Raw genomic sequence first — 19,627 nt, 5'->3', positions numbered from 1 at the left:
AAACTCCCCCCATGACATTTTGTACAAGGCAGACTTACCTGAAGCCTGCACCAGAGCTCTCCACCACGCCAGGGCCTCGCCCTTGAATGACTGGGACACAAACTTAACCACGTCCCTCTCAGCGCACCCGCTGATGTCCACTATCGTGTCCATCTCGTCTAGCCAGGTGATACAGTCAACCGCACCTTTCTCCCCTGTAAATTCACGGGGCTTACATGATACAAAGTATTTGTAGGTGCAACCCTTAGCACTAGACGCATCAGTATATTCTCGATCGCGATGAACGCTGTGCTCAGTAGACGAATGTTTGTCGTCATCTTTCTTGGGTTCAGAGGGTGGTTTGGAGTGTGTCTTTGGTTTAGAGGGTGGTTTTGACACAGACCTGCCTTGAGACTCAGTATGTTGACGATCAATAGCTGCCTGGACAGCATTGTTGATCAGAGCCTTTAGCTGTGCGCCTGTCAAATGTACTGACGCATTGTCATAGTCATCTTCATTCGTGTGGCTGTTCTCTCCATTGGGATCCGCCATTGTAACTTGAATCTGTTACAGAAGATAACAAAATTTTAATTTAGGAGATTATTATAAAATTGTCTTTTATGACAATTTGTCAACCATGGTACAGAGACCATATCTGGTTAACTTATTATTTCATTATATATTAGGATCTGAATATCTCCTATTTCAACTATATAAATAGTATTGGCGGCATAAAGCCTAATCACGATGATGTTTTATAATATTAGCCGAGATTCCAGAGAATCAAAGGCATAGAGAGTTGAACCGTAGTTCTTTTATCTCTTTCTGACAGAGAGTCATAGACTACTACTGCCTTTTGTCTTATAAGACAATTATTATGGCCCATAGGCACTACACCTCTAATGGATGTCTTAATATGGTTGGCCCGTAGGCACTACATCACTAATGGATGTTTTGATAATATTGGCCCGTAGGCACTACATCACTAATGGATGTTTTAATAATACTGGCCCGTAGGCACTGCATCACTAATGGATGTTTTTATAATATTGGCCCGTAGGCACTGCATCACTAATGGATGTCTTTATAATACTGGCCCATAGGCATTGCATCACTAAATGGATGTCTTTATAGTACTGGCCCGTAGGCATTGCATCACTAAATGGATGTCTTTATAGTACTGATCACCTTCATTGGTGATTTAACCCACGATTTATAAATCATTTAGTTGGGTTTTGAAATCCTTAAAGGATTATTGTGTAGGAATGACGTGCGTGATTATAACGAATCACATCTGCCATGAATGTTAACATGCGTACAGAGGTTAACAGGGAATCAGAATCCCTTTCAGTTAGGTCGTACCATCTTGACTAGATCTTAACAAACCCCAAGCTAGGTTTCACCTTAATTTAGGCAGATCAATATAAAAGGAATGGTTTTGATTTATTTTATATATATTAAAACAAAACTCATAACATACATTCCAAAATTTCAAACACAATTACATATTGCCCTAAACGGGTCTTTCAAATAGTACATACCTCCAGAGAGGTTTTAAAATAAGTGACAAGTCCACGCAGGGACTAATATAGGATAGGTGTCCATGCAAGGACTAAAGATAAGTCCACGTAGGGACTAAAGTACGATAAGTTGTCCACGCAGGGACTTATTTCAAAGTAGAAATTACAGTAGTACTACTATTAAGGGCTAGTGGTCACGTTTCTTCTTTTTGCCCTTTAGTAGGTTCGCCAAGCCTTTGAGAAATCCTCGGTGGCTTTTCTTTTCTTCCTCGAACTCTCTCTCCACACGATCTAGTCGATGGAGTATTTCTTCCTGTTCAGGAGGAGAGAATCGTGGTTGTGGCGCTTGGTGCGGAACTGGAGGTCTGGGAGGTATTGGATACCCATGAGCTGAGTAGTCCGGTGGTCCCATGCTTCCATGTGCTCCGTCAGGGTAGCGCGCATTGTATCTTGCCGACACCACGTATGGGTCGCGCTCATAGCCGTAGTTGTATTGTGCTTGTGACGGTTCAAACGGGTTGTAAGCCGTTGGACCTGTGTAAGCTGGTATGGGTTGGTCATACCCAAATGGTGGCGAATTTCGTGCAGTAGGTGCGGAGTTCGCTTCCTGTATAGGACTTGAAGGTCCTTCTTCATGTAGTGGCGGATAGTGGCTACTACTAGAATGTCGAGGAGTGCTGAAGTGGTTACCCCCTCCTCCTCGTGTAGACATACGAGCATTGGTCCTCCTACGCCTCGGCGGATCAGGTATAACTGGTTGTGCCGGTGGCGGAGGTGGTGGCGTAACTGCCTCAAAGCGTGAATCCTCAGAGGGATCCTGTGGGTGTCTCGGTTGCGATGTCTGATGAGATGGTGTGTTGTACCACTCATGTCGGTCAAACAGGGCCATAAAGCTGTCTGGGCCTTGATACTGCGGACCATGATATGAAGATCCATCAGATACTTCTATCGGATGCGTGGGCGTACCACGAGCTGGTTCAGTTGGATCCTCATCTTCCTCCATGGGATCTTCAGAAAAATGGTCTTGTGGTCCTAGTGGAACAAAACCTGAAGGTTCCTGTATGTAGTCAGCCGGATTAAACTGAGCTACGTAGTATGGACTAGGGTCGTCATAATTCCGGTGCGAAACCGAACGTTGTAGAGGTATGAAGGAAGGTTGTGGGTTGTTGGGATTATTTTCTGAATCTGGCCCAAAGGAGTGCCGGTAGGATGGCGTCGAGCTGTGCGAAGTGGAATGCCTCGCTGGTTCGTAAAGATCTCTTCGTCGTTGTGGCTCTTCGCTTCGTGTCATCGAAGGATGTCTTGTACCAGATGGTCCAGCTTCTTGATCGTGATGTGTCACGATTTCTCCTCGGCCTCTTCTTCCCCTTCCTCTTCCTCGGAATATAACAGGTGGCATTTTCCTGCTCCAAAACTTATTAAAAATCAAATCGAAAAATAAAGACAAAAAGGAGTATTAATCCGAATTTGTCCTAAGTTCTTGTCTAGACTCAAGTATGTGCAATTGTGTCACTGAGATTAAACACATTAGGATAGTGTTTAATTCACTCAATGTTGGCTCTGATACCAACCTGTCACACCCCGATTTCCACGTGTCTCACCGGTGGGCCCGGTGGGGGATTACCGTGACAATGTTGGCAACAATATAGTCAAACCACACAATTATATAATGCACAGCGGAAGCATAAGATAAATACATATATTTCAACCTCTGGTGATAATATCAATGTATTACAGAAGTTGAATATCCACAGTGGATCGTAAATAAAGGTAAAGTATTGTTCCATTAGATACTGCAATCAAGCTTGCGAGGCTTATCCCGATGCTAGGGAGCTAATACCAGCCAATTTCGTTTAGGTACCTGCACTTAATCTTTTTGGGGAAAATACGTCAGTTTACACTGGTAAATACATTCAACTGACACATTTGAAAATGTTTATTAAAATTGATTTGAATGCACAAGGCACAAACTCTTTTATAACTTGGGAAAATTCATAATGATCTTGTGAACGTTTTACATGTTCTTTTATGCGTTCAGTAGCCCGGGTCGTGCCGGGTTAAAGATTTATAGACACACCACGTTTGCGTAAAACCGTAGTATGAAAACCAACGGCTACGTCTTTTAGTTTTAATGTCGACACTTTATACCGGGTGTACGCCTACACCGGGATGTCGATGGTCGTGGCCATTTCGTAAAATGATGCCAAGGATATCCGGGACAACGGTCATTAAACCCCCCAAAGGCTTATAAGCAACAAAACTGTTTAAATGAGCCAATCATATTTAATCAATTAACCACCTAAGCGATGGAAGTATATAATGCTCAATCAAGCGGTATTAATATACCGTAACCCAAGCCCATATAGGGGAAATAAGTCAAAAGTATTTACCTTTGCAAGTATAAATCCTTAATTAAGATCAAGTCACCGATAGCTTTTACTGGGGCTCCTAATCTGGAACGAAGGTTTTAATTAACCTCTTAGAATCCTAACGGTCCTTATATTAGCCGTAGCTTAAACCGGTTGATTCCGATACGTAGATATGGTTAATTCGCACGAAAAGGCGAAAACCGAGAATGGAGTATGATTTGGACCCAACAAGTTCAGTGACTTGTTTTATATGGGTTTATAGTTCATACTCTGAATTTTGGGGTTCAAATATTAAAATTTGACCCATATCGGCTATTGCACGAAAACTAGTTTCATGAGCCGTACCGTGTGCGCAAATAGGCGAAACGGTTAACTATGAGAGTCGTACGCTTAATTCCTAAGTCAATATGCCTTAAAAGTATTTTGGTATCAGTAGGATACCTTCCGTGACGCCCGTAACGAGTTTAAGTTAATATTATGCCCCGAAGGGGCTTTTCGGTCATTTTAAAGACTTAAAAAGGGCTTTTCGAGTTCTACAGGAAATCTGAGTTTCCCGAACAGCTTATAAAGCTTAAAATACTTTATTTATTATTTAAAACCAGTGGCAATTGGAATCGGGTCAAAAGACCTTGTAGAACTCCCGTTTTGGCCAAAAAGGGCATATTCGGTATTTACCGAACCGTAGCCATAACCGCAGGTTATGAGCATGGTAAAAATTATTAAAAATCTTTAAAATTCCCAAAACATTATTTTACCACAGTGGGTAAAAGTTTTGGTGACGAAAACTTGGGTTAGATGAGCGTTATGCTAATGACGCCGGTAATTACAAAACTTTCTTAAAAGTGCGCCTTTTAGCATAACTCTCATTCTAGGCCTCGGATTGACGTGAAACTTCAGGGACATGCTTATAATTTAATAAGCAAGGTTTTGGTCCGTTCACGTGTCCGAAATACTAGTTTTAATTTTAAAAGGCCGTTACGGTCAACTTTTAGGCGAATGACGGAATTGCGCAAAAGACTCGGATAACTCATGAACCGACCACAGAGGCGTATACCCACATGTGACCTGGTCCTAAGAGAGTCCTAAGGTATATTTATACCTCACTAAAACGGGTCAGAACTGAAGTCAAAGCAAAAGTCAAACTTTTGCGACTTTCGGCTCCGAACCGGTTCAATATAGTAAATGATCGATTCAAACGAGCGCAAACAGGTTTATATACTTATTATCATGTTTTATGATTGTCAAAACAGGTTCCATAACATATACATTACAGATTATGCTTAAATCGCTAAAATAGCTTTCTGTTGACTTTTTAGCCGCACGTTTGACTCGATAATTGACATAGTTAGAGTGGTGATCAGGGGGAACCATTTTAGAGGTTTATTACCCTCATAAATACCAACTCATAACCATTTTTGATTCGTCATAAGACTGAACCATTTGCAAGATATTGCAATGACAACCGTTAGTTACGACGGTTGCGTTTATGAGCTATAACTATGGAAATGCAAGACCAAATTGATTGTGAACGACTTACAGAAGTGTGTTCTTGTTTATAGAGCAGAAGAGAATGCTTGGGAGCACTTAGAATGATCAGAGAAGTGAGTTTTGATGTTGTGAATGTTATGAGCACAATGGTGCTATTTATAGCCAAGATCAAGGCCTAAAATCATTACACAACATGCTACTACTGATCATGATGATGGGTAGATGTCCCCTGAGTGATATGGGTCAATTGTAGGGTGCCCATGCCTCTTTGATTAAGGTTTGATCGTTCAAATGGTCCAAAAGCCAAGTAGTTACTATAATTCTGCATCTGGGCACTTTACGCGGCCCGCATGGACATTCCATGCTTCTTTTACGCGGGTCGCCTAAAGTTCATATAACAGACGCGTTATTTAAGAGGCTCGCGGCCCGCCTCAACTAATGCTTAAACTTCACGCGGGTCGCCTAAGGTTAAGATTTCAGGATTTTAAATCTTTTTGTAATGATTACTGAATCGGGCCATTAATAACGAAATCTTTCGTAATGATTTACCTGACCTTTCGGTTTTGAAGGGGTAACTTTGCGGTTTGGCCCTCGGTTATTTACCGATAGGGGCCTCGTGTTATTTACCCGCATTATTAAGTCCCCGGTTTATTTATTTAATTATTCTGAAAGCCTTAACTTTCATTGTTGACGCTTTTAACCCTTCTTCTACGAATTCGATCGTATCTTTCTCGTTTCATATCGAAACTTCACGAAATTTATATATATTATTTTAGTGAGGGTATAATACCGTTACAAAGTCTTTGGAACGTTAAAGGGTCACTCAGAGGTATTATTAAACATGTTGACACAGTTAACCCCTGTAGTTTGTAATCTCTCACTTTCTTCCGCGTTTTGTTTTTGTACGATCTATAATTTATTCGTTTGAAGGTTTAAGCATTATTTAGGGATACTATACAGTATATTTACCCTTGTTGACATTTATAACCCTCGAATTTATATACTTTCAAGGTTTGTCAAAATTAGTCCTTTATTTATTATAGATGCCACGTGTAAACAAATGACACGTGTTAACACATTATTGGACACAAAAATTCGAGGTGTTACAACAATCAATCGGATATCTAGTAACTTTAAATGTTTACCACCTGTCGCCTTAATGTTTAGTTTTGCTATTAATCATGATGTATGTGCCGTAACACGCGCATGCATGATACTAGTTAATATCAAAACTCACCATTAAATTACAGTTATTTTACACTAATAAGTTTCTTCCCAAATCTTCTTCTTCTTCTTCTTCTTCGTATTATTATTATTATTATTATTATTATTATTATTATTATTATTATTATTATTATTATTATTATTATTATTATTATTATTATTATTTGTAACTAAATGCATAACAAGTTGTACATTGTGCTTGAATGGTTTGTTGTGCTTATTGTTGGTGTACATTGCTTTTTGGTTTTACTTTGAAATGGTAATTAAGGGTTTTTTTATTTATGTTTTTCACTTACATTCACCACTCCACCTACTCTTCCTATCACTATCGCCCACACCTCCGGCAGCCTACAGCAGCCACTCGACCGTTGAACGTCGTTGTTTTCTCCGATTTGGGTAACCATTTAAGGTTTTCCGGTTTGGGTATCGTCGTCGTTTCCGGCTGTTTCTCCAGTTACACGATCGTCGTTTTTATGGTTTTGGTCTTTTGATTAAGGGTTACCTTTTTGTTGTTGTCATCGCTTATTGTTGGGTTTCGAGTTGCATGTTGTAGATTGTTTTGCTTATCGGTTTCCGTTTGATTTCCGGTGAGTCCGTGGTTGACCCTTTGGGGTTTTGTTATCGACGTTTGCATTTGGTAAACCATGTACATTTTTTGTAACTATTTAGGATTGTGATATGGTAGTTTTTTTTTATTAAAGCAATTCTCTCGCTGATGACGATGAGAGTCGACTCATCTGATATGTTATTTGCATGTGTTCAAGTTTTTTTTCCTATTTTTTCATGCTTGAAAGGTTGGGCTTTGTGGTTTCTATCTTTGATTACGTTAGTGTTGTGACAATTTTAGGTCTCAATGAAGATGAACATGTGTTCGCCTGAGAGTTTGGATAACACATTTCTATAATTCTATTGGTTTGTGGTTTCTGACTTGGAAACGGTGATATTAATGAGAACTTTGGGTCTTGATGAAGATGACTCTTTGCTCATCTAAGAGTTATTGTAATACATGTTTATAATGGATATAATGTTGCTCATTATTTGGCTTGGCAACCTTTGTTGCAGCCATGTCGAGGTTCTGAGCATTTAACTTTTGGCTTTGATTACTTGATTGCAGCTGTTAAGACATGTGTTGTAATTGCAGGTTGTCATTTGTGTTAGTTTTTTTAAATAAACAAAGAGCAACAGAATGAAGGGATCTGCGACTTGAATTGCATTGTACCCTTCTTTTCCTCCTGCCATCAAAACTGTTTTATTATGCAGCTTTTATTCGTCGCGGGTTTTAGTTTAAATCCTATTAACTGGGTTGTGATGGTACGTACTCTGAGCCTACGGTTTTGCGTTGTGCTGTTGTACATTGTGCCTTACGGATTTGTTGTGCTTATTGTTGTTGTACATTGCTTTTATGTTGTTGTATCTTGGTTTGGTATTTAAAGTTTACAATGTTGGTTATGAATCCTGATGTTGTACATGTTGGTGAATATTTTTTTCCTATGTGATGATTATCGATTATTATAATGATTTTTTTTAGTCGTCATTGTTTTTTATCTTTACTTTGTAGTATTATGGTTTGGTAACCTTACCTAAGTGTTGATCTACTATGCAATTGCAACACGTGTATATAGGCAATGGTGCTTTATATTTGGGTCGAGATAACTCAGAAGGCTTGAAACAAGCAACTAGTTGTACCCAGAATTTCTGAGCTTCCTAAGTGAATTTTGCTACTTGGTCATGCATGTTTTTGTTACGATCAAATAGTATGTCCATTTTTGTGTGTGTGTGTGGTTTGTGGTTTGTTATTTATATTTAGGTTTCCAAGGTCAATGGCGATGACAAATGACTTGTTATTATAGCTATTGTGACTAGTGTGGCTTCAAAAAAACAAGCGGTTACATTGATATCTATGAGCCTTTTTATTGAGATTCGATAATTAGTTTGCACTTTCTTTCAAATGCTAATATTTAATTGATTTACATTCTAATTTAGATTAATATTTTTACGTTGAGAATGACTACTTCGAACAAAGATATGCACGTTTTTAAACGACTAAGAAAGATATTGGATGATGTTGTGATGTTTGACCCTCGCATAACGGAGAAACTGAATGAGTTAACATAAAGAGTGAGTAGCATTCGTCAGAAACAGGCAAAATTGCAAGTTGCAATTGACGTGCTTAACGCGCATTACGAGAAGCCTAAGAATGTTGAGAAAATAGAATAGCTTATGATAAATTATGCCTTTAGCAAGTTGGTTTGTAAAAATCAATGTTATAATCTATCGCTTATGGTTCACTTTATTTTCTTTTGTTACGCACTTATAACGTATAACACTATTTTACATCCCAATGCAATGGGATAGCTTAATACTAATTATTATTTTTATTTTGAACGATAAACTCACACCCGCTATTTTAAAATTAAACTTTTATCCAATGTTTTAAAGACCGGTAAATACCGGCCGGTTATACCGGTATTACCATTTCCAGATGTAAATCCGGTATGAAACACCCCGGTAAATAAGTGAAACGGCATAAGGTTTGTACCGGCGGTAAAATCCGGTATACCGGTTTGAAATGTAATACTGGTACCGGTCCATGGTTATTTTAGTTTGGGTTGTTACTTATTTTTATTATGTATGTTACTTATCTTACGTAATTTGTATATATTATGATTATTTGTAACTAAAAGTTCTTATTTAATATTGTAAGAAACGAAAATAGTTATCCTCTAGTTGATGAGGATGACGATAATAGTGAATTTCATCTTTTATGCAATCGTATACTTGATGTATTCAACTCTCAAATGTATTAAACATATCGTAGACTTTCATTTAAAAGAGCTTGTTGGAAAATTGAATGATTTTCGATTATCTTTTGGATAATTTTTATTATGGATTCACTTTTGGATCATCTTTTGATATGTAATCATGCATTTTTGGATTAACTTTTGAGTTTATGTTGTAATTTATGAAATTATGGAGTTAGGTAGTCAACCCGGTTGAACCGCTCGGTACAACCTGATTCAACCGGTTAAACCATTTTTTAGCCTAATCCAGTTTGATTTAAAAACCGGTTTTTAAAACATTGCTTTTATCCATAAGGTAACTAGAAACTCACCCGACAAAACACTTGTTCCTAACTAGAATCCCTTTGCTCTTTACACTATGTTGCAGGTTAATTTTGTGGTCCATTTTTTGTGGTCCATTCTTCCAACTACATCGTGGTTAGTTTTGCCCTTTTTAAAATAATAATAAAATATTATTTTTACTTTTCGTTAAAAAAAATACCTAGCTTTGGAGAAAGCATTAATTCTTTATGTGGGTTCGCACAGTAAAAACAACTACAATAACAATATATTATTTTATTTTTCTTTACATACAACTACAATGTCTTTTTCTTATGAACTAGTCTTAAACTCTCCGTTTTACGGGGCGAGAGACGTAAAGTGCGAGAGACGTAAAACTGGGCTACCAACATTGTGAGACTGAAGGCGTAAAACCATGTTATGTAGCAGCAGAGCAACGATCAAAATCGAGAAAAAACGTAAAACAAAAACATAGATTTTTAATACGTATTAGAAAGTCAAAGTTATACCGAAACGTAATAGAAAGTTGATGGTATAAAAAACCCAAGTGACCAAATGCGATTACCAAACACCGTGCTAAGTAGCAACCGAACGACGACCAAATCTAGGGAAAAATGTAAAACAAAAACTATTATAAAAAAATCAAAGTTATTCTATAAGAATGAAAAGAACACTAAATTTTATTATGAAAAAAAGAACACACAAAAGACAAAAAAAATGGTACTATTCCTCAACGTGTTACAAATTAATATACATAGAGAGAATATTTACGCATTGGTATTTATTATTATCATTATTAGTTTTTTCTGGTTTAATATTTGTATATTAGTAATCACATATACAAATACCGAGTTGGTTAGTTAAGATTTTTAGGTTGTGTTGTGGGCGTGGTCGTGGTGAAAGTGCCATATAGGAGTGCGCTGGACACAAAAACACCGCCAAGGCGGGGCGCTAAAAGGGTTTTGTGGGTGTGGGGCATTCTTTAACCAATTTTTTCTTAAATATAAAATACAACTACCCATAATATTCGGTCACCTCAATACGAAACCACATTTTACATCTCACACTACCATAACACCCCTTTCTGGTGCGTATACACCGCAACACTTTTTTTTAACATTTCGCCCCACCATTCTTGGCATACGTCTTATATGCACGATTTCGTGTACAATTGGTTTTTCTATTCAAAAGGGGGTGGCGGCGCAACTTGTTGCCCGACTACCTGCCATTGCTTTGTAATTGCCTTTTTCGTGTGAAATGAAATTCATCATTTAGAACATACACTTACAATTTCCTTTACCAAAACCGTTTATCACAATAAAAATTGTGTGAATAATATCGGTTAGACTGTTTTAATCATTTTACTCAACTTCGGTTATCATTCTAGGGGTCCTTCACATATGACATCAGTGTCGTTTTTAACGTTAGTTTGACAAATAAGATATGTATAAGGCGATCTTAAGTGTTGTGGGGTTGGAGTGAATAACACGGTTTGTTCTTTTTACGACAAAGTTGAAGAGGAGATCAGCCACACGTTCTTGAGGTGCGATATTTGATGGCAATATTAGATTCATCCTTGGTGATAAAAAAAAACTGCATGCAGGTTCCAAATATAGGTTTTGTTGATTTAAACATATTGTTAGTTATTCTATAAAAGTGTAGTTGATATAATATGAAGCTTATTACCAACAAATCATATATTAACAATGATTTTTAAATAACAACATTTAATATGGACTTGAATGTACTTTGAAAACCTTTTTGCTTTTAAAAAGTAAGATTTTATTTGATTATGAATAAAAAGAAATGGGGTTATTTAAAAAGTAAGATTTTATTTGAATTGATTATGAATCAAAGGAAATGGGGTTAATAATGTGCATGGATGTATTTGTTCATAGACAACATGATTACGTTTACTGTGTGGTCCATTCTTCCAACTTCATCTTAGTTGGTTTTGCTCTTTCAAAATTATTTATACTTGCTTTGCAGAGAGCACTGGTATTATATGAACTGTTCGATCACAAGGTCAAAACAAATATAATAACGATATATATTTTTATGGTTTCCAGTTTTTAAAATTTATGTATATACACACACGTACTATCAGGAAAATGAAAATGTGTACTATACTATACGTATGTAGATAGGTACATACACACATATAAAATTATAGAACCAGTCTAGATGATATATTTATTATAAACACAGTGGTTCTTAGAATCCTCACGTATAAAACGTGTAATCCGCTGTATTTCTTAGAATTTTTATTTAAATGTATAAGTTTTAATAATTTACAACTTATCTTAATCTTTATGTGATGTAGTTTAGTCAAAAATAAAACATTACTTTTTCTTTGCACGGCTTTTTCGTTATATATTAGCTTATTAACTATAAATAATATATATATATATATATATATATATATATATATATAATATATTATGTACAATTGTACATGTTTTGTGATTACATTGTAAGGGGGAAAACCAAGTTTTGTAGGTGATATTTTATTGGTTTACCTACCCATGATGGAGGTGTATTGACAACTTTTATTTACATGTTTTGTGATTTTATTGGTTTACTACTAGTATTATTTGTCGAGTTCTCCTATCTACCATCAATGCGTTCAAAATATTTAAGGATTTGAGGTAGAGCCTTCCTTATGACCCATCATCTCTCATATGGACCTTCACTATGTTTCTGTAGTGTAAAAATACCTCGCAACTTCGTCTCCGTTATACAAAGGATACCCCTGGTCTAAAAAATAAAAAATTGGGATACCCCTAAATTTTTGGGCTAGTTCCGCCACTGGTGTGTGATAACCGGTCCGGTCTAATTTTATTGCTCCTCTCTGCCTTTTTTCCTTTTTGAACAAATTCCTAACAAAATTCATGCTTAAAGAATAAATGGATTCATGAACTGAACCAAACCAAAAATTTGAATATGATTTGAGCTATTCGAATAATCTTGTTCTTAGAACTAAATCGCTTTTTAAGTAAAACAATAACTTGTGTATTCATATGTTTTACATTGACTTTATACTTATGTAATTAACTTATGGAGACTAAATTGTTTGATGGATGATTTTGTACTTGATACGACTATTTAATTTTATCATTTATTCTCTTTAAGTAGTTAAAGACTGATATTGTCATAATTTAAAAAAAAAAATAGATAGATATAGATGAATGTAATTCATCCATACTTTAAAACACAACTATTGTTCATGTAATTCAGATATAGATATCTTTTACATGTTAGTTTTTGGTATTTACAACCAGTGAGGCTGTGACCCTTACAATCTTAAAAGCTATATATAGTACTAGGAACAGGTTTAGGAGATACCCAATCGTGTGCACTTTCAAACCAAGAATCAAGCAGCCCACGCAATGCTTTGATCTGAGGAATTCCTAAATGTCGTGGTTGCATCCACAAAACCCTAAAGACATGACCGGGAGATGATGCATACGTATTCATCACACAACCCCTCATTGTTAGCGCGCGCATGCATGTTCTTACAATGCCACTGGTAGCAAGAGAGTGGTGGGGTTAGCAGTGTTTGTTGCCGTCAAAAGCAGAAGTGGAGATATAAGATATTGTGACGGTTTAGGGCTTTGATACAAAAGTGGCGAACCAATCAATTGGGCTCATGAAATGTTTAATCCATTCTTAAAACATAGTCCAACTCGTCAACTTTGACCCATGCCAATGATGCCATTATGCCAAACAAAACAAACTGGCATATGCACATTGATATGCTTTTCATTTTAACAAACAAAACTTTGGTATGCTTTTCATTTTAACAGATAAAACTTAAATGAAAATAAAATCTAAAAGTACGAAATTTTTTTACCATTCATTTCTAACATTTATAACATTAGTTACGGATCAATTATGTTCTTAATCAATAACACTGATAAGTGATAAATACCGGTTAGGATGAGTAATCATAATCAAGTAATCAACCCATTTAATATGTCCATCGTATTCCTCTTCGGTAGTGTTGGTTGATCCGATTTGATACCATCTTTAATCCGATGAGTCATGTGATCCAATTACCAAAAAGTATTCTCGGCTTAGCTCAAACATGTGATGAGAAAAAAAAAAAAAAAAAAAAAAAACTGGTCTTCTAAAACAAAATACACACATAAATCTGCAACAAGATTTCTTCTTACCCGTGAAAGAAGCTATTTGACTATTTCACCTTGTTGAGTTGAACAGACGTTCTAAACTCAGCATCATCCTTGATGAAACTCCACCACAGATAAGTAAGAGGTACGGTTGTCGCATGCCATGCAGCGTGTGCATCGACAAATCCTTCATATGGAGGGAAATCATATATTTCTAACAGCATCGCTAGTGCACCCGTCACTATCACAAACCATAATTTCCGTCTAGAAGGATGACCGCTCACTCCGCCCCATATTGCCCAGATTAATAGCTGCGCAACCCCCATTGCAACACACACTTTCATGTTCCATCCTACCAGTTTTCATTTATAAGACGCCGGTAAGGTCAAGAAAAGTAAACAGATTGCAGATTAAAGGTAGTGGTCGGGTAACAAGTCAAAATGGGTTTGGGTCAAATAGATTAAGTAATTTTTGGTGAAATTGGCTTCAAACACTCATTGTACATCTTTTATTTGCTTAGTACAAAAAATGTGTGACTTTCAAACCATTTGACCCATTAGAGATAAAAACAGAACCCAAAATGACTCATTTATAAGTAAATGTAAACGGGTCAAAGTTGCCACGTCTAGTAACAATAATAACTTATTGAACCAGGATACGGCATAAAGTTGTGTTAACAACGTATACCATTAACTCAGGTTAAAATGGAGATATACCGTAATCGAGTTTGTAGTTGTTGAGGTATAATATGTGGGTGGTAACGAATGCAAGCAATGGAGCGGAAACCATGACTCTTGCGGCCTCAAGCCTCACGTTGAAGCTTCTTAATATGGCTACAATGAGTGAGTATCCAAGCAATGCAATTGCAGAGAAGTAGTCAAGTCTTTCTGTCAAGTCTACGTCGCTGTATATTAACAAATATTATGATTAAAGATGAGTTCTGAAATAACAAAAGGTCAAAAATTAATTGTGTTATATGTTCACTTACTGAAGCCACTAAAAAGTAATACTGTTATGGTTGTAAATACAGTGTCAAAACTTGATTAAGTTAATTTACTATTTTTAGTTCGAGTAACTCCATAACGGTATTTTTAGTTCGAATTTCGTCCAAGGTTTGTTTTCCCACAACTGGATCCAAAAGGTTTGAAACTTGCCATTTTCATCCAGCTGATTAACTCCATCCATTTTTCTCCGTTAAGTCAGGGGTATTTCCATCTTTTTTGTTAACTTAAAGGACAAATTCAGTGTTTTTCAGGGGTATTTGGTCATTTAGTGAAAAAGACCGAATTGCCCAAGTTAGCAAAAAAGACAGAAATACCCCTGACTTAACGGAGAACACATGGATGGATTTAAGGAGACGGATGAAAATGGCAAGCTTTCAAACCTTTTGGATCCAGATGCGGACAAAACAAACCTTTTGGACGAAAGTCGCAAAACTGGCCAGACCTCAGGGACGAAAATGGCATTTTACTATTTTAATTTTTTTACTGTACGCCTTTTCTTTTAAACACTCTTTTTTACTTGATTTACTAATTTTTATTTTTTATTTTTTATTTTTTATTTTTAATACTGAAATACCTAAACTAGCTTTGCCATACTCTCTTCTTTGTTTGTTTTTCTAATATAGTCGTATAGATGCTAACAGAGGGCTCACCTAAATTCTACAAGTTTAGGGTCTAGGGAAAAGTTAGAGTAAATAAGATCCATACAAAAGTAGTGGCATTGCCAGTAATTTGGAAATCTATCCATTAAAACTTACCGACTATGGAAAACAGCACTCCAAAACCACGAATTGAGGGCTAGGAGCGCATATAGATGCCATAGGCCAGCATACTCATAGTACGGCTTTTTATCTGCTTTCGCCGGCAGCTTGTAATGCAAGAGGATGAAGAACGATAACCACCCATGAAAATGCATTGCAAGGTTAAGTGCAGAAAACGCGACAGAAGCAGGCTCCTGGAAAAATTACAATACGTTGCTTACTATTGAAGATCAAAAAAAGCATTGAGATTATGAGGTATAAGATTGATGATAACAGACCTGTATTCCAAATACTCGTTTGAAGGGCCATTTACCGTGATATTTTACGGGCTCATAACCAGATGCTGCTCTATCTTTCTCCCTATTGACCATACAATGATACCTGCAATCACTATGGCAATCCCACTGTTTCCACCGTAAATACAGCGGTTCTTGCATGTACCAAGGACCATCAACCGATGCACCGTCAGATGAAAAGTTGCAGTGTGGAAAGCATATCTCACCCACACATCCAGTTATCTCACAGTCGTTTAAGCATGACCTATATAAAAATTAAAATATATGTAAAAGAAACAGGGGAATCCTTCACAAATTTACCAAAATTGCTGCAAATCATTGGACAATTTATCAAGATGGGAAGCCTTGAATTGGGACAGTGCAGGAGACGAATATAGATAAGAAAAGAATAAAATCCCAGCATAGTTAATATAGGAATATCAACATGTTGGCAAAATACAAGCTTTACCTGTATGAGGGGTCAGCATCTCCAACACTTGCATGAAGAACACCCAAGCAACAAGAAAACGTCAAAAATAAACTGATCCAGTAGCAACGTACCATCTGCTGATCAGAAAGTTTTTTTTTCTTAGCACAGTCAAGGGATTAAGAAATTATAATAATGGAAATGCATTAAGGGATTAAACACCAAGAAGTTTGTACATTCCTCATGATTCCTGAATGTTTGGACCTTTTCTACGTGTTTGTGATATGGCAAACTCTGAGCTAGTATGACTTGTTTGTTGTTATAAAAAAGCACCTATAACATATCTCACCTAATCTGCTAGCTATTATGTCATAAGATAAATAACCAGAAAATAATAATAAATTAGTGTTTTTGCAACTTTAAAGATGTATCAAACTTAGATTTCCTACAAATCATACGGAGTATAATCCTCTTCTGCTCAAACACATCTCAACAAATTGATCTGAATACTAAAAGCTTTATGGTAGACGTATTTTCTTGGTTTGGGCATCATATAACAGCTCATTTCTTATTCAAAACAAGAAAAATTATGTGAAATCTACACGTCTCAGTTCAGCACTCCTTCCATCCCAATATAGAGTCTACTGATTGAAATTCAAACTAAGTTCACTTCACAAATCATATAACCATCACTCTTATGAATTATTATTATTGCAAATAGTGTTTTGCAATTTGTTTAGAACTACGGTTTGTTTCCTTTGAAAACACAGGTTTGTCAAAAATTCAATAACTATTTTCATATTCGATAAATATTTCTAAATCGATTTTGAGAATTTACACATTCAACTCACAAGCTCAAAAAATGAAAGGAAGAGGCAGAAGGCTTACTCTGATGATAAAAACTTTCCTCAAAATCAGTCACAAATCACAATAACCTGAAAAACAAATTAAATCACACAATCAACCACATTCAGTGAGCATTACTGAACTTTCCAGACATTCATAAACATAACACACTGAAATTAACTAATCAAGTGATAAATAATATTAAACATAACAAGTAAACTCACTCAAACTTAAGCATTCGAACAAAACTTCACTCCACAGTCACTCACACGATTCGATCTGATAATATAACGGTCAACACCTGGTGTTTGGATCACAAAAACAACAGTTGTAATTACCTAATCAACTATAACGATTATAACTGATCCAATCAGGCAATTAAAGTGCATATAACCTAGTGCAAACGCTAATTGGCGAGTTAATTTGATTCCGATACACAAATCGCCGATTAATAACTGACAGTAATAGGTTTGCTATATGGAGGTTGTAGATTGAAATTTAAAATAACAGATCTGAAGTGATTTTGAAAGTGATCTTACCAAAAGTTCGGCTGATGAATGAAGATTCTTCCGGGTGAAAGAGAGTCAGTTCGTCAATGCGTTGTGTGTGAGTCGAAGAGAGTTTGATCTGTTAACTTCTTTATCTTTTTTGTTACAGCGGAAATAGTCCTTCATGTATACGTAAATGTTCGTTCTAGTGCTTGAAGTTTTGTAAATAATGTTGGTGGTCCTTCCTAATTCTCCTATTTGCCTTCACAATTCACAAATCCCAAACCACAAACTGAAAATTGAAAATAAAAAAATAATTGGTTTTTTATATGTTTATAGGATATGTTAACATCATATAAGATTAAATTTAACTTTATAAATATATAAAACTTAATTTATTGGTATGCATGTATATAAACGAAAGTTGTGATACACATCAGACGATAGATGAGTTGGTAGATAGTTTTATCAGGCGGTATGTATGAAGTTTGCATCTTCACCGACAGAGGCATAGCTTCCTTTAGGCCGGGGGTGCTTCGGCCCCCAGTCCCACTGGTTTTTCGCTTGTAGTGTTAATTTTTCAAGAATTTTTTATTTTTAAAGTGTAAAAATATTGGACTTTTTACTTTTAAGAGTTTGGCCTCCACCGATTTGGATTTTAAGAGTCAGGCCCCCACTGATTTTTTCATTCACTTTGAGATGGTGTGTATTGTATTGGTGCGGTTGGGAGCAATTAAAGATGTGGTGAATCATATCAAAACAACAATAGGAGATAACGTGCTGTTGGAGCTCTTGACACGGGAAAATAACATAATTAATTAACTTTTAGTTATTTTTCACATGGATGAAGCACAATTCACGTAACATGAAAGATTAGACGAACAAATTATGATAGAATTTTGTATCTATGTATTCAACTTTTCTAAACTAAATATGAGTTACAAAGTCCTACGTAAAAGTTGTTGATTATCAAACTAACTGAATCAATTAGCCTATACTTTAGCTAACTAACTTGACTAAGGGGCTGTTTAGCAACTTCTGAATGATTAAATATTGAACCAGTAAGATATCTAAACCATTAAGAGTCAGTATAATGTTTAACCATTCAGATGCAAATATCTGACCAATTCAGATTAGAGGTCTTAACCATTCAGACTCAGTATAATGATTAACCATTCAGAGGCAAATGTCTAAGCGATTCAGACATCTACTTACGTAACCGTTAAATGTTGAACAAGTAAGAGGTCTGAACCAAGAGCTAAACAAACAACCCCTAACATATTTAACGTGTGACTAATTGGTGATCCCAGGTTTCATTTAACCTTAACATGGGTCCCTGTATACATCCAGATCCCTCATTTAATCAATAGATTCCATTGCATATTTGTACGTCTATCTTTAATCAATTTCGTGTAAAGCTATAAGGTATGGGGCGCCACCCCCATGCCACCTCTCCATGTTTCATTATTGGGTGCGCTATTGATCCTCAACCAAAGAAATGGATAGCAATAACGAGATGTTGTGGTTTTCATTAGTGTTCCCATCATTAATTAGATGCTATGGCTATTATCTACCTAACTTTCTCTCTATATCCCTATTTAGGGATTGCAAGGAGAAAATTAGAACAAGTGTTATCTAATATTTAACTGCCCATGGATGCTCCTTGGTCACCACTCTAGCTAGATTAATTAGGCCTGCCAACCGTTCATAACTACGCGATTATGTGGCATAAAAACCAAGAGCTAAAGAGCATAAATATCAATGAGTGACAAAGCTGTCTAAAATTTAAGTTTATTTTTGTTAAACAATAAGTGCGGATTGAAACCTCAATACATTTATTAGCTGTTTTTTATCGGTAAGAGATGGCATAGACAATGAATCTTATTATCTTAAGATCGACACGATTCACTCATTGTAGTTCTCCGAACAATTAATACATTCTGTTATCATGTTGTAGATGGATCTTAACATTTAAAAAACTTGTTCTCCGGCCTTCCCAACACATTTGATCTTTGATTTTATTGGATTCACAACATATG

At 36.2% G+C, this 19,627-nt stretch overlaps 1 protein-coding gene across 5 annotated transcripts; it reads right to left on the bottom strand.

The window, feature by feature from the left end:
* Positions 1-13,497: 13,497 nt before the first annotated feature.
* Positions 13,498-17,765, bottom strand: LOC110879909 (post-GPI attachment to proteins factor 3). 5 transcript variants are annotated; one of them, XM_022128451.2, is made up of 8 exons: positions 17,640-17,765; positions 17,325-17,401; positions 17,143-17,189; positions 16,297-16,394; positions 15,831-16,092; positions 15,550-15,746; positions 14,507-14,694; positions 13,498-14,142 (listed from the first exon to the last, which is right to left on the bottom strand). In XM_022128451.2, exons 4-8 carry the CDS (start codon positions 16,389-16,391, stop codon positions 13,856-13,858), a joined length of 1,029 nt encoding a protein of 342 aa, XP_021984143.1. In that variant the 5' UTR covers positions 16,392-16,394; positions 17,143-17,189; positions 17,325-17,401; positions 17,640-17,765; the 3' UTR covers positions 13,498-13,855. The 5 variants fall into 5 exon arrangements, with proteins under 5 accessions (XP_021984143.1, XP_021984142.1, XP_021984144.1 ...); XM_022128450.2 differs by having other exon boundaries at positions 16,297-16,391; XM_022128452.2 differs by lacking the exon at positions 17,640-17,765 and adding an exon at positions 17,495-17,636 and having other exon boundaries at positions 16,297-16,391.
* Positions 17,766-19,627: the final 1,862 nt, after the last annotated feature.

This window comes from Helianthus annuus, chromosome 9 (genome assembly GCF_002127325.2).
Source record: "Helianthus annuus cultivar XRQ/B chromosome 9, HanXRQr2.0-SUNRISE, whole genome shotgun sequence".
Classification (NCBI taxonomy): Eukaryota; Viridiplantae; Streptophyta; class Magnoliopsida; order Asterales; family Asteraceae; genus Helianthus; species Helianthus annuus.
The sequence above is the reverse complement of the archived record's forward strand: the minus strand, read 5'-3'. Positions and strand labels throughout refer to the sequence as shown.

Coding starts and splice junctions, on each gene's coding strand:
- LOC110879909 (XM_022128451.2), bottom strand. CDS start 16,391: ATGGTACGTTGCTACTGGATCAGTTTATTTTTGACGTTTTCTTGTTGC. Junction 15,747..15,830: donor AACGAGTATTTGGAATACAG/GTCTGTTATCAT, acceptor TAATTTTTCCAG/GAGCCTGCTTCTGTCGCGTT. Junction 14,695..15,549: donor AGTGCTGTTTTCCATAGTCG/GTAAGTTTTAAT, acceptor GTTAATATACAG/CGACGTAGACTTGACAGAAA.